Source organism: Gordionus sp. m RMFG-2023, chromosome 1, assembly GCF_954871325.1.
Source record: "Gordionus sp. m RMFG-2023 chromosome 1, tfGorSpeb1-WG-v2, whole genome shotgun sequence".
Lineage (NCBI taxonomy): Eukaryota > Metazoa > Nematomorpha > Gordioida > Chordodea > Parachordodidae > Gordionus > Gordionus sp. m RMFG-2023.
In genome coordinates, this window is record NC_088775.1 from 84031190 (window position 1) to 84046829 (window position 15640).

Consider the following 15640-nt stretch of genomic DNA (forward strand, 5'->3'; position numbering starts at 1 on the left):
ATTTTCATATTATATTTGAGTAGTAAAGGTCATAGGACCGGTTCAGATCGCTCGGACAGTATCGATTCTGACCAGTAAGGTAACTGGATTTCATTTAGTTTCTAAGTCTCGATCTGATGGCAACCTACCACTTTTTTTTGAAATCTTTTTCGGATGTGGTGCGATCTATCCCGGGTCTGTTGACCCCTACAAATATTGAGCAATAGGCAACGTTATTATTAAACGTTGGTAATAATGTCCTCTGGCGATGTTAAAATATATTATTGTTTCTCATTATATAACTTTAATAATTAAACAATTATTACACTTTTCTTATAAGTTTAAAAATTGTTTGCTTATTTAGGTCAAGTGATTTATATGATTATTTGTAGGGTTTTTCCGTTTAAAGTTAGCATTCATTCATTTATCTTTGTCTGATATTTAGTTATATCGTGGCTGGTAAATATGCCTTCAATAATTAAAAAACTATAAACAGCGAATGACAAACAATGAATGAATGCCAGCTTAACGAAATAATCTAAAATCGGTAAAAATTCCGTTAAAAAATAATGTGATCTTATGCATATTACGCTTTTAAATAAGACAGTTGAATAAACTCTCTTTTTTCTCCCCATTTTATCATTTCTTTCTTTTTCCTTTTGTCCTCTTTTGTTTCATTTTCTACAATTCTTATTTTCTTTTGTGTTTCCTTCTTCCCTTTCCCCTCCCTTAAAATTGGAGATGTATCGATACCACTCCTTTTTTAAACCGACACCGATACGGGCACCCAACGATAATAATTTATGTAATGTTATAAGTACAGTTGTATTCGTGGTTGATCCCTGCGAGATAACTTTCGGGACAATAAATCAAGAGAGCGAACATGCAGGCGAAATTGCACAACGAAGCTACGAATACTAGTTTCAACATATTCTTCAAATTAACGTTGAATCTCTGGATCAGGTACCTAAAATGGGCACCATTTGCGTTTAATTTTTTTTTTAATTAAAATTGTGCTTTAAAATTGATTACTATTTTTTTGTAGTCGGCTAGCTAAGTGAGCCGACGACATGAGTATGAATTCAGGGTTATGAGGCTCCTTAGGCGGCTCGAGTTGGAGCCGAATTTTTTATGACTCCGACTATAAAAATTAGGTTATTTAAACCACACTTGCAATTTTATAGTTCATATTTAAAAAAAAATTTAGTATGTAATTAGTAATTATTTAATTTTAACAGATAAGTATATTAGATTAGTGATGATTAGTGTTGTTAAACGGCTCTATTTGAGCCGATTTTCAAAAACGGCTAACTCAATATTTTATTCAGAAAAATATTACGCAAGTCTGATTTTGGTCATAGATTGGCACAATGGTTCGGACATCTATTCGCGAAATCGGCTAAAATATTGAGTTAGTCGTTTTAAAAAATCGACTCAAATCGAGCCGTTTAACAACAATAGCTGATGATAGTTCCTTTTTTGTAATTAGTATCTGTATTCCTTATCTAATTTAATTCCATTTTAAATTTTTTTTAAAAAATTAATTATGTTTTCCAAGTATGTAAAATTAAATTATAACGGACACAGTTACTTTTCTTTTTTTAAAAGATATTTATAGTTTCTTAATTCATAAAAACGAAAATAATTTAAGTCATAAAAAAATTAGCATTACCCTCCTAAAAACATTCCCATCAGTCCAGCGGGAATTGTAACGACCCCAACCCAAAGTGCTGCGGTTTTGGAGGGTACATCAAATTGTATTTCTAGATATTTGGGTAAAAAGGCAGAAAACCCGTTGAGAAATAGACCGTCAGCCGAACCACCAAGAGTTACGAAGAGAAAGGCTCGATTCTGGAGAAGATTCATGATTGACGGGAACCAGCCTAAGCCCTCATTATCTTCGGATTTCACAGAATCATCCGTATGGATGATAGTTGATGTATCTAAAGAATTTTATGCATAAATTACAAAAGTTGTTAAAAGGATAGGATCCTATTTTTTTGGCAAATTGCATAGATCGCAAAAGGATCGTTTAACAAGCCCGATTAGTTATTTAAAAAAATAATACACAAATATATTTATCGGATTATAATTGATGATCAAAAAAAAATCATGGCGATAAATGAACGCCTTAAATTGTTCAAAAGGTGATGTTTATGGAAAGTGACATGATAATTTTGGAAAATGGAAAGCTCATCGCTGGTAAACACAAAGTACATTAATAGACCAGTTAGGTCTCAAATCAAAAAAAAATTATATTCAATATCAAAAAAATATATTTTAAACCCCCCCCCCCTCTCCTAACTTTTTCTATCAAAAAAAAATACCACTAAACGAAATTCAAATTTGTGATTTTTTTAAAAAAATATTTCCCTAACAAATAATGACCTAAGGGGAGTTCGTCAATTGGTTTCCGTGAATCGTTGTCGTCATTTTTTGACTTTTGAAGAACCATGATTTTCTTGTTACCAGTCTGGGAGTCTAGGTTGGTGTTATCGCGATCCGGTTTGAGGTTAGAAATTCTGAAAGGTTGCCTAGGCCTGGTGGCGAATAGTTGCGACATGCCGGGGAAGGTGGTAGGAAATCCGGATAGGGGTAAGCAGATCACCCAAGAAAAGAGAACGGAAAATAAAAAACCCATCCACCAGGCTCCCACCCAATTCGGGTCCGTGGCTTCTGTATTAGAAAAAATTAAGTTAATAATAGATAAAATGCCTATGAGAAGAAGGGATAGCAAAGTCAGTGCCCTTTAGATTAAGCCAATCCCTGATGGTTAAAATATAAAATGTATATTAATATATGTTGACTGGATACCCTGCCCCCCAATAAAATTTCAATGCTAACTTGTATCATAGTCAACCCCCCTCCCTTATCCAGTTAGAGGTTCATGAAGAGTGTGTAAGCATCTAATAAAATGAGCAAATGACAAAGTATCATCAATGAACATTGGCAAAAAGGCAAAATAACACGTCATCATTTATTATAATGACGTAGTGCGCTAAAAAATGAAATAAATAAGAGTCACGTGTCCCTTTATTTTTTTACATCCTTTCTTGATCATAAATCAGTATCAATTTTTCAACAACCTCATCCGTTTGTAATATATATTTTTTTTTAATAAATAGGAATTGCCACACCCCCACCTCCCATATTTTAAAAACTTGGAAATATTTTTTAAAAAAAATGTTATATTGTTGTCAAATCTTTCGAATAATTATATAAAAGTTTTATTTAACAAAATAAAGAAAATAAAATTTCAATGTCATTAAATTTTCTTTTCTTTCTTTTTGGTATGTTATGGAAATAAGAATATGAGTAATTTTATGGATGAAGAAATACATTTTTTTTTAAAAAACACTATTTTAGATGTTGTTAATTAAGTTTTTTTTGTTTTAATAATGTGATTAGATATAAGAAAAAAAATTTGTATATATTGAGAGAAAAATTATTCGAATAAAATTATATGATTTATTAGTGTCATTAATGATAAATTATCAGGCCAAATTATAATATTTATAAGCTCTTACAAATTATAGTTTTTTTTACTTTACTAATCAAAGAAAAAAAATGGTCATAAATAAGCTGGCCTTGAGCGGTTCGGTGAAATTTTCTTTATTCGGGAGAATTCTGTATTTAAACCGAAACTCATTGGATCACTTTTAGGATTTTTTTAAATAAAAAAAATAGTTCTTAACCATTTAAAACACGCTATTTCGTGAGAAAATATAAGGGAAAAACTTATTCAAATACAAACTTATTAAGAGCGTTTTCTGAGATAATAGCAGGGCGGTATTTGGATCACTGATATAAATATCCTGGACAATAAGTCCCGGAGAAAAGTATGGACACCCGTAACCTAAAAACAAAATTACATGGACCAAAATACCCCAAATTTCGAGAAAAAAAATTAGGGTGTGTCCTGGTTCGACTAAACAGCTTAAAAAGTAAGAGAGAAAGAAACGAAGAAAAAAATAAGAAAAATAACAATATCACCAAACACTTAAAACAAAACAAAGTAGGGTGTCCTAAGCTGTTTATCCAATACCAAAAATAAGTCGAACCAGGGCACACCCTAAAAAAAATTTTTGTTTAAATAATTTAATTTTTTTTTCTAAAAATGGGGTATTGTCGCATGTAATTATATCCAGTATAATTACTTCTCCATCTCTTTATGTCCAGGAGATTTATGTCTGTGATTCTTCATTATTAGAAGTGAGGGTTAGAAGGCCAGATCTCTCATCAGCAGTACTCTTAATTTTTCTTCAACAAGCATAGTAATTCGCGATCGTATATCTCCAACATGTCCCGCTAATTTTTATTGTTGCTTAATATAAAAATTTTTTTAGAAAATGTCTCAATACATAATATATATAAAAAAAGCTAATCTACTACAATAAAGGTACAAATCAAAAGATCAAAAGAATATAATATTACCGATTCTGAGAAATGTACATGAAATAACAACTAGTTCTCCCAAATTAAGCATTTGTATTATGCCTTTTTTAAAAAAAAATTTTAAGTGGATATAGCATGTAACAATATAACATTAAATGTTTACCAATTTGCACCATATCATATGAAATAAAATGTAAAAAACGCCTTACATATTTTGTAAAGTATAACACTGCATTCACATATAGTGCGAATTCGCGGCGAAGAATACAAAAATTACAGCGTATTTCGTATAATTCGCACTAACAATGTAATAAAGTAACAGTCAGCTATTAGAATTAATAAGGCAAATATGCCCCATTTCCTCAAGGCATCCAAGCAAGGCTATCAAAAAAAATTTCTCTCATATTTTGAAAATATTGAACCGGTGACTTTAGTCAGGAATCAGCCACCCCATCCCCCTATCCAGTTAAATTCATGTTTCCTCTATCAAATTATTTTTTAAATGCTAAATTTAAATCAGCCGAATATTAATTATTAATTGGTTATTTCAACAATTTATTTATAAATAATGATAATGTCAGTATGCTGAATACTCTATTCTTTCATTAGAACCAAATGTGTACTTATTTCAGCGAGAATTACTGATTATAGCCCCAGCCCAGGATAGTATAAAGAAGAATAACAAAAATGGGCGTTTTGACTTTTTTATAATACTCTCATCTAAACGCATTCCGACTCTAAACAAGCTAGCAGTATTATTTATTTTTTTTAATCTAGGTATAGACAGACTCATTTATTTATTTTAAATTATATAGTATATATTAATCAATTAAAACACTTTTCTTTCTCGAAATAGATTATGTATTGTAAAAATTGGTTTAAGTTGAAAGATACCTTTAAAAAAATAGGAATTTCGGATTCTATATATATACCTTTTTAAGCTTTCAAATTTATAATTTTGAAAGATATGTAATTGATTAAGTAGAGAGATGGAAAGAACAATCGAAAACATTAATTATTTATAACATCTAAATAGTTATACCTCAAATCCAAAAAAAAAAAATTAAAATGTTTCCTCCCTAAGGAAAATGGGTAAATAATAATTACTTTTATTTAAACAAAGGTATTCGATCAATTATAGCAAGTAGACAAAAATGAAGTTAAAGTTTGTATAAAAGATATACTGAAAGAAAAACAACACTATAATAAATTGATTGAAATTACTAATTTCAACCATTTGTTTTGCTAATTTACATTTTTGTAAACTAAAAAAAAGTTAAAATTAATTTTTCGGAAAAAGTTATATGATTATGAACATCGTAAATGAAGAAGGATCTATTGCCTCAATAGATAATGGAGCCCAAAATGGGCAACTGTCTGATCCTAAGTCATTCTCTTTGCGGGTCTGGTGCAGCTAGGTTCGGGGTCGAAAAGTCCGGTGACTAGTAGATAAGCAAATCATCAAACTCTTCTTTTTTTTAAAAACAAAATCTTAATATATCCTAAAAAGTAAGGAAAAGGCACTAATTGAATTCGATTTCGGGGTCTAATGTCAGATAATAATACCTAAACCGATAATTCATTCTTTTAAATATGTATCAATACAAATCAGCTGGTGGCCCGGCATTTTGGTTTCCCCTTATAAACAATTTACATTTAAAATTTTATTCATTTATAATAATAAAAAAAATTATATAGAAAACAATGGCGTGTCACCGGCTGATTTGTATTCGAAGACGCTTTAAGATGTATTTCAATGAATGAATAGCTCCTCTAGGCAAAAGTTCTAGGCAAAATTATATGTCATTGGAGAGACCTTAACTAGGGGAGTTGAAATGTGCTGCTCCTATGCGAAATTTGTCAAAAAATTATATTCATTTTGCGCAATTTAAACAAAACGAAGGAATATCACAAATTATTAGTCATCATTTTATTTTCATTCATTTAAGCAAAAATTTACACCCAAATAAAATGGAGCCTTACATATAAATAAGACCGGCCAGCCCGACCCATATAACCGGCTAAAATGATATAGCTTTAAAAATATAAACTCAAGCTGGGTTCAATTATTTATTTTGCAAGTAAAATATAATTCAATATCAATTAATCAGTATAAAAATTGCAATAAATGAATCATCATTTTTTAAAACATTTATAAATAGTGCCGTAAGGTAACGGCATTACTAACGGCGTACCATTTTTGAAGAAAAGGAACGTCATTCGTTACCTTTTTTGAAGAAAAGGAACGTCAAAGGAACGTCATTTGTTACCTTTTTTGAATAACGTAACGCAAAACGTTACTTTAAATTTTTTCTTTAGAAAATATGGAAAAAACATATTTTATTGTATAATAAAATTATTTTTTAAATTTTATAAATAATTTAAGCCGACTTTTTAAGTCAGATTAACCACCAAATTCCTTCATTTTTAATTTAAATTTCGTAGCTAAATTTTCAGTCAAGATTATCAAACTAATTTATTGAATCATTAAGATATGTTAATTTATATTCTTATTCTCTAATATTATAATTTATTTTATAAAAAATGATTTAACCTGCCTTGGCCCCATTATGAAACATTTTTAACACCAATAAAAAAAATTAAGGGTACAAGGTTTACACTTTGTAAATACAAACTCAAATATTTCCTTAAATATGGAATAACATGGACAGTCTAACTGTGAAGCCATTTTAAGGGAAAAATGAGAAAATAGAAATTCTTTTTATTTAATTATCTTATTAAGGAGAATAGATAAATCCGAATTGCCGAGTTTTCAGATAATGACAAGTCGTTCATATAAATATTGTATGGTTAGTTTTAATTAAGAAATATGATATTAGGTATTATATATGATTTTATATTTATGGAACCTGCTCTTTCGATTTTAGAACATTTGGGATATCTCATTCCCACGATAACTTTTTTAATATTAAAACTTTAAAAAAAAATGCTTTAAATAATTTTAACTTTTGTAAGCCAGTTATTAATTTAATCCTGCAAGACATAGATAAAAGGTATACAGTTTAAATATTGTTTATAATTTATATTATATTTTGTTTCATTAGATTCAAATACTTTTATAAAGATGAATATTCACTATCAGCAATAATTCACCCGCTACTTAAATTAGATTGGCCCCTGGATAAAATTAGAGGTCAACGAAGGTAGAAGGCTTGGACCTATTTCCAGTGAGAAAATATTTTGACAAAGTAAAGGCAGAATTTTGATTCCTTTAAAAAACAACATACATACCAGTTTATTTTCTGATAAAGGTAAAAAAATTTTGATGAGGATCTGAAGGAAAACTCTTTTGAATTTTTAATAAATTCCCCTAATAAAATTTTTTATTTATTAAATACAACACAACCCTCCCATTTTCTGGGTCAGTTGAACGTGTATTTAGCACGGCGAAAGATGTGATAAGCACCATCTTGATTATATGATCAATTTGAAAATCAATTGTCAAAAATAAATAGGAAAATATTATAAAAATATCTTATCTTACAAATATATTATATTATTGTATAATTTTATTTATATTATATATAGGAAATTTTATATACATTCAATTTTTAAGTAAAGAGTAACGCGTTACTTCATGAATAGCCAGTAACGCGCGTTCCTTTTTACAAGGTAACGAGTGACGGTAACGCGTCTATTTTTTTGACGTATCGAATAACGCGTTTCTTTTTTTAAGCAACGTTAACAGCACTAATTATAAGTAATATAATATCCAAAATTTTAAAAAAATTCCGACCAACCGACCATAAATTTATTCGATAATAACCAAACCAAGGAATCTGCATCTCAAGGAAATTTTTCAATTGGATTAAATATATCTAAAGTTAAAAAAAAACATTTTCCTTAAGTTGAACCATAATCTAAATATTCAACTCCTGTGCAAGTTATCTGATATGATGATTTGACTAAATATACATTAAATCGTACTCCATCCAGACGACCCTCTTACGGTAAAAATGAAAATTCTTTGGAGGCAAAGTGATGGTGGGTGGGGGGGGGGGGGTGTTAATTAATTTCATTTCGCAGAATATGAAGAGTCATTTTAAACAATTTTTTATTAAATTCATTGTGTTCTTTTTGGCAATCCAATAAAAAAAACATTTATGCCAATATAATTGCATATCAATTTAAGTTTATGTTTTATATTCGGTTATAAAAAAAAAATTTCTTTTTATCTAACTTGTACATCATATTAAAAAAATAGCGGTAACAAGTAGTTTTGTTAAAGGCTCGATTTTTAAAAACGACTAACCCGATATTTTGGCCAAGAATATAGAAATAGAAATGTTTGGACATCTATTAACAAAATCTCGAGGCTTGTGCCTTATTTTTTGGCTAAAATATGTGGTAAGCCGTTTTTAAAAATAGCCATTTAACAACATTACTCACAGGTCAACATTTGCATTTATAATATTACTATACTCTATATATTTTACAATTTATTCATAATTTATTTATTAATTTTTATTTTAAAAAAAATGAAGGATAATTTTAAAAAAATATTATTCAAATATAGATTTTTTTTCCTGCAATGTGTTATTTTTACAACTCTAAATCATTTTTTAAGCGCGTGTTTTAAAATTTAAAAATCAGATTTTACCGGAAATATATTCTATCATGTTTGAAATACCTATCTTGTAAATTGTAGACAATTTTTCTGCTAACCTTTGAGTCATTTATAATTTAAATAAAAAATGTATGGAAAATATGATATAAATTATATTAAGTTCAAAGGTTCATGGAAAAAATTGTCCTAAATTCAGAAGGTAGGTATTCCAAACATGACAGCATTCCGGCAAAATAAGATTTTTAAATTTTTAAAAAAGCTCAAAAAAACGATTTAAAGTGAAAAAATAACACATATCTGGAAAAAACACATTGACGCTAACATAAATACAAAATCAAATCAAAATAATTTATTTGTATATAAATAAATGTACAAAAAAAATGTATTTTAAATATAAATACTAAATATACATACAAATAAGAATCACAGATACTTTGACGAATACTTTTTCCAGATCAATTTTCAACCTAAATAATATTCACATTATTAACCATTTTCTAAAATTATCGAATATCTGCCAGTAATATAAACTACTCATTGTTGCAGCAAATGAAGCAAAATGGCTCCATTTGAGCCGATTTTTAAAAACGGCTAACTCAATATTTTAACCAAAAAATATGGCCTATATCTCGAGAGTTCGCTAATAGATGTCCGTACCTTTGCGCCATCTATGGCCAAAATTTTCAGGTTTGCGTAATATTTTTCTGGATATAATACTCTAGCCGTTTTCAAAATTAGCTCAAATGGAACGATTTTGTTTCAATAGTTGCAGCAGTAACAGAATATCACATAAATTATGTAATAATTGCAAATATATTTAATATTCACGGTTTTACAGAGCATAATAACGAATTACTGGAGGATGAAATCGCTTCCAATTATGATTTTGGTTACATTTAGATGAGCAGATGCTATATTTAGCTTTTGATTTTAGATCATATTTTGAAAAAAAAATTTTCATCCAATCAAATAATTTTTGGAGGTTATTGACCATGTCACAGAATCCGGGAAAAAATATCTTATAAACAATAACTTAATAGAGAAATTTTAATTTTTTTTCGCCAACTCGGGTCACAAATTTAATATTAAAAATAAATAAATGCAGATTTATTCGTTTAAAAACGGATAATAATTACAAAATAATTTTTTTCTTAGTATTTAAGATAAAAATACTAAATACTTTCTAAAATATTCAAATAAATACAAAAAAAAGTATCTGTATTTGGTATTTTAAAAACAAGTATTCGCGTTACTGCCTAACCCTGAGGTTAATCCAAAAGGAACTATTCATAAATCGCTGCAATTGCCAAAAAAAATATGTAGTGAGAGATTTAGTCCGCATATAAAATTAGAAAATACGTCGGTTACGCCTCTTTTTTTATCGTTAAGTTCGAAGAAATTAATGACTGAAGTATATAGTTGGGGGTAATTGCACTATTTTTTAGCCGGCTAAAAAAATACTAAACCCATTGGTTTGGTCATTTTTGAAGCTTCCACTCATAAATAAAATTTTTAAAAAAATCAACTTATGAAAAGGTTTGAGTAACTAATGACAAACGTAATTCGTTACTTTTTTTAAAAAAAAGAAATTTCTGAAATGTAATTACAAAAGTAACGATTATTTTTTAACATAATTTTTAAAAATATGTTAAATATTTATATAATTTTTTCATTAATAACCTTTGATATGATGATTTTCCAAATTTTAAAAATTACTCGTTATTTAAATATAATGTCTCACTTGCATAGACTAAACTAGGCTCCTGTAGAACATGTGTTTGGTCTAGGTATGTCCATTTTTCTGAAGAAATACTAGATATAAAGTTATGACATGATTTGGACGTATGTATCCATCCCGTTAATATTATATTAAAAATGGGTCTTATTACGCCTTAATAAAATTTTGGCATTGTATAGCAATGCAATATATATATTGACTGACGTCTTAATATATTATTTTAAAGCGAATCGAGTATTTGAATATTCCATTATCTGTAAGGTTGTAGGATTGCTTAAAAATTTAAAATAGTGAATGATAAGGACTTGATAAGCAAAATCTAAATTAAACAACCAAATTGCACTAGCAATCACCATTTATTAGATAAAGAAGTTTATTTTCTATTTCAATTTTTAACATAGTAGGAAAATAACTGCTGATCCTAATCGCAATTAGTGAAAAATTATTATATAATCTAAATATAAAACGAAACTAAAATAAAAAATCTATGCATATTTTAAAAAAAAATTGTATTTCTTTATAATAAAATAAAAAAAATATTCAATTAGTTTGTAAAATTAGGAGAAAAGAAACATATATTAAAAATCACAAGTAATATCTATATCGTCGACTTTGTGATTAGAATTTAATTGCTTAGATAAAAAAACTAATTTTCCTGCCTTTTCTGTTTCTAACCGATTCCTAAGCTTCGGGCTGAACAACTCCTGAGAATAATCTCTCGACTGAAGCGGATGATGAAGATGCAATAAATAGTTTTTTTAAATATTTTTTTTTAGAATATTTGCATCCTTTATCAAATTTCCTTTGGCCACCCACCATTCAATTGGGTCATATCCGAAAATATAATTTTAGTAAATAGTTCTAATCTTGCTTGAAACTTTACCAATATAGATAAAATGTCAGTGTTTGGATACAGAAGCTCCCCATATTCCATTGGCGTTTCCATTTTATTGGTTTTTAAATTTGAACGATATTTCTGGGGGTTTAAAAGGTAAGATAAGTGTGCAGGAGTTAAAGTTAGATTGTATCGTTTGGCAAAGGATGAAAGTTGGCTATACTACTTATTTTTTTTATAAGCATGTAAGATATTGAAAAACTTTTGAAAATTCTTCAAATCTTTAGGAGATTTTAAATTGGGCTAATTCTTAACCGGTCGAGAAATAGCAATAGCTAATTTTTGTTTGAAAAAATTAAATTACATTTGGCATTTTTAATTGAATCAGAAAATTCTACAATAAATTTATTTTAGCAAACAATTGATAGTTTAATCTATTAAAAAATAACTGTATATTATATATCATCGGCTCTAAAAAAAATTCAAATTACAAAATATCATTATTTTATTTTTCAACAATTTCCTGACTTGTTCCTTTGAGCATTAATACTTTACTTGCCGGATAATATTAAACAGAAATTTAAAAAAATGATATCTTACAATCTTAGCCCATGATTCTTTAATTAAAATTTGAATTATTTTTATTCAGTTTAAATCGCGATTTAAATCAAAAAAATCACGATTTTTGCCAACTCTATTATTTAGCTATTTTCTTTTTCAAGAACATTCGGCAACATTACCAGAACTAAAACATATTTTTGACCAAAAATGGAACAGGATACATTTTCAGATTTATGTTTATAACAATAAAAGTAATACAAAGTTTAGCTACTTATAAAACTAAAATACTTAAAAACACATCCTTTCTTTTTTCTTTTATAAAAAATTTTAATTAAAAAAATTGTACGCATTCTTCATTGTCATTCATATTAAAAAGCAGGGGATTTTATTTCTAAATAGGTTCTCAATATTTATTTTCCTAGTTGATAAATATTAAAATTGCGGATCTTTACAATCCAAATGTGTTTATATACTTTCACATTTATCCGATACCACTAGTGTTGTTAAAAGGCTAGATTTGAGTCGATTTATATACGGCTAACTCAATATTTTATAGAAAAAAATATGCAAGCCTGAAGATTTTGGTCATAGATGGCAGAAAAGTTTGGACATCTATTTGAGAAATTTCGAGGTTTAGGCAATATATTTCGGGCTAAATTTTGAATTAGCCGTTTTTAAAAATCGGCTCACGTTTAACAACACTAGATACAACTGACTTAATGCAAAACAATTATACCATCATAAAACTAATATTAAAGAATAAGAAAGAGTTATTTTATTCTTACTCTAAAAGAATTTTCAATTAAGATCCAATCAATAAAATTATAAGGCATCTTCAGGCAATTTTTTATGAGATATAAGCAAAATTCCCAATTTTTTTGTGTTTTTAGAGATTTTTTAGTGAAACTTTTATATTATTTTTCTCATTTTTAGAACTATTTTTATAGCATACTGAATATTAAAAAAAATTTATAGAAAAATATTTTTTCATATTTTGATTTTCGGGGTGGCAAAAAAAATTTTTGGAAAAATCGGGGTAAGTCAGATTGGTTTTCTTATAAATCGGATCAAGTTTAGTATGAAAATTTTATCTCTTACAGATTTACTAGAGTATATTTATAAAATATTTAAATTTTGAATTTTATTAAAGTATCAATTATTTGGGTAGTGTTGTGATTATAATAATTTTTGGGGCAATCCTTTTTTTGTGAACAAGCCCAAATCAAGTAGCAACGCAATTGAACTATTTTTTATTAAAAAAAGCTAATGGTAAATGATCTAGAGGTTTATAAAAAAAAACCTTTAGATTAAAGCTGCCATTCATATCCAGGTGCATACCCAAAATTTTCGCGGGGATGGGGATTACCCTTTTGAGGGATTTTGGTAACTTTTCCCCAGTCTATTTCCTTGTTACACTAATTTTTTGAATAATATATTTGTTATTTATTTTACACTTATATAGTTTTTAAAAAGATTTGAATGAGTAGAGAGAGGAGTGTGGGGCATTAATTTTTATTTGTTTTTAAATATTATTTTTAAAAAAATTCAATTTATGATAGGCAGAATCTCCCACTTCTCTTTCTTACATGATAATCATCTCATTTATTTATTTATTTATGTTAAGTTTTGATTATATTAATTAGTTAGGCAACCATTTTAAATTCTCTAGTAAGCTGATAAAAATGAAACTAATCAAGTAATTTTAAATAAAATGGAATAAAATAAAATATATACTTGCATCCCTCATGAAGGGATTATTATAAGGCAATTTCCAAAGGTCAACAGGGAAACTCAACGCAAAGGCTCCAAAAAGGAATCCAAGAGCTGGACCCAATACAGAAATAGCATAGTATAAGCCTAAGTAGAAGGAAACACTCTCGGCTGGCACATTTTCATCTATGTATGTCACTCCCAGTGTATATAAAGGACAGGAACCTATGCCATGAAAAAAATTTCCAATAAAGAAGAGCAAAAAATAAAAGGTTGTCGTTTGGTAGAACAAATTTTTTGGAGAATTGGTTTCCAGTTCAGAGTTTGGTTTGAAGTTAGAGTAATTTCCTTTGATTGACTGAGCATGGATTCTAGAATGACATAATTCGATGACTGAGAGAGATGAATTTGTGGTGATAGGGGAATTTAAATAAGGTGGGGATATGAATTGAGGTGTGGCAAATATCAAAGATCCAAGACCCATAAAAAACATGCCAGATGATAGAATGCGAATTTTGTTGCCAGAGAGAAGTCCCTTAATTTTGAGCCAAATTTTGATTTTGCCTGAATAATTTTCTAATGATTTTTTACTTTGACCACCCAAAAATGACACAGGTGTAGCAAATAATAAGAAAGATATGTCATATGCACTTACAATAGCACCAGCTAAGCTGCTGCTCATTTGAAATTGTTTTTCTATGCTTGTCACTATGACATTAATCATGCCATTGACAATAAAACCCTCAATGCAAGCACAATAGGAAATAACTGCCAAGAAGGGCCAAAGCCCATAATTTCTAATCAAAAAATCTTGTAGGAATTCTGGTCTCCAATCTAGCCATCCATATCTGCTAGATGAACTAGATTCCATATTTGATTCCCCTTTAATCTGGATAATTTTGGAGCCTCTTGAGTATTGAGGTTTGTTAAAATTGCTTGGTGGGAGTGGAGATTGCGACAAATTAAAATCTTCATTAGAAGATATGATTTTGTCACGGGAGGATGATTGTAATTTACGGATAGATTCCCGCATTTATCTTCAATATATAAAGTTTAAAAATATAATAAAATATATTCTTGTTTGATTTAAATAAAACTTTTCAGTGTTATGTGAAAATATCCTTAATGGGAAATAATTAGCTCCTCTTTCTACAATTCCTATCATCTGATATAACAAAATATGTTCAGTTAAAATTTATAATTTTTTATATTTCATTGAATCCAATATCCCAATTTGAATATATTTGAAAATATTAATAATATACTATAGAAAAGTGAGTAATAAAAAATAGAAAATAATCGTTTCTAAATTTAAATCATTCGCATATGTTTATGGATGGATCATCGATATTTGTGTTATGTGTTAAGTAAACATATTTAATACAAATATAAAAATAATTATTATATTAGTATATATATTAATATGATAATAATGTATGAATATAAATATTTATATATTAATGTATATATAAAATTATATAAATATCAGAGTTGCTAAAGTTCTAGATACTTCTAGATATAAAGTGCTTTACAGAAATATTTTTGTATCTTTATATACTATTTAAAGGTAGTATTTATTAGATACCTATTAAAATAATTTTGATATACTTTTATTTAATTTTTTTTATTCAAAAAATAAAAATATATGAGTGCAGATTTTATCTCATATGAGCATATGATTTAAATAAATATGTATAAAATATTATTAAGACTAATATAATAAAAAAATATCAAATATTAAAACTTATTTATATAAAAAAATATATAAATATTTATTGAATATTATTTTGCCCCCCTTCCCCCACTTAAATCTACAGATGTCAGTTCAAATATG

The 15640-nt window shown here is 27.8% G+C and overlaps 1 protein-coding gene across 4 annotated transcripts in view; it reads right to left on the bottom strand.

The window, feature by feature from the left end:
• The window catches only part of LOC135922139 (solute carrier organic anion transporter family member 4A1-like), a 29286-nt gene extending 14250 nt beyond the window's left edge, over nt 1–15036 (bottom strand). Inside the window, exons 1-5 of one of the 4 annotated variants that reach the window (XM_065456556.1) lie at nt 14904–15036; nt 13831–14843; nt 2368–2655; nt 1652–1922; nt 801–946 (exon numbers count right to left, since the gene is read on the bottom strand). In XM_065456556.1, the coding sequence (XP_065312628.1) occupies nt 801–946; nt 1652–1922; nt 2368–2655; nt 13831–14839 (1714 nt within the window). In that variant the 5' untranslated portion in view covers nt 14840–14843; nt 14904–15036. Of the gene's footprint in view, nt 1–800; nt 947–1651; nt 1923–2367; nt 2656–13830 lie in introns of all 4 variants that reach the window. The other 3 variants (XM_065456555.1, XM_065456558.1, XM_065456557.1) reach the window with 3 other exon arrangements.
• Between the last annotated feature and the right edge of the window lie 604 nt (nt 15037–15640).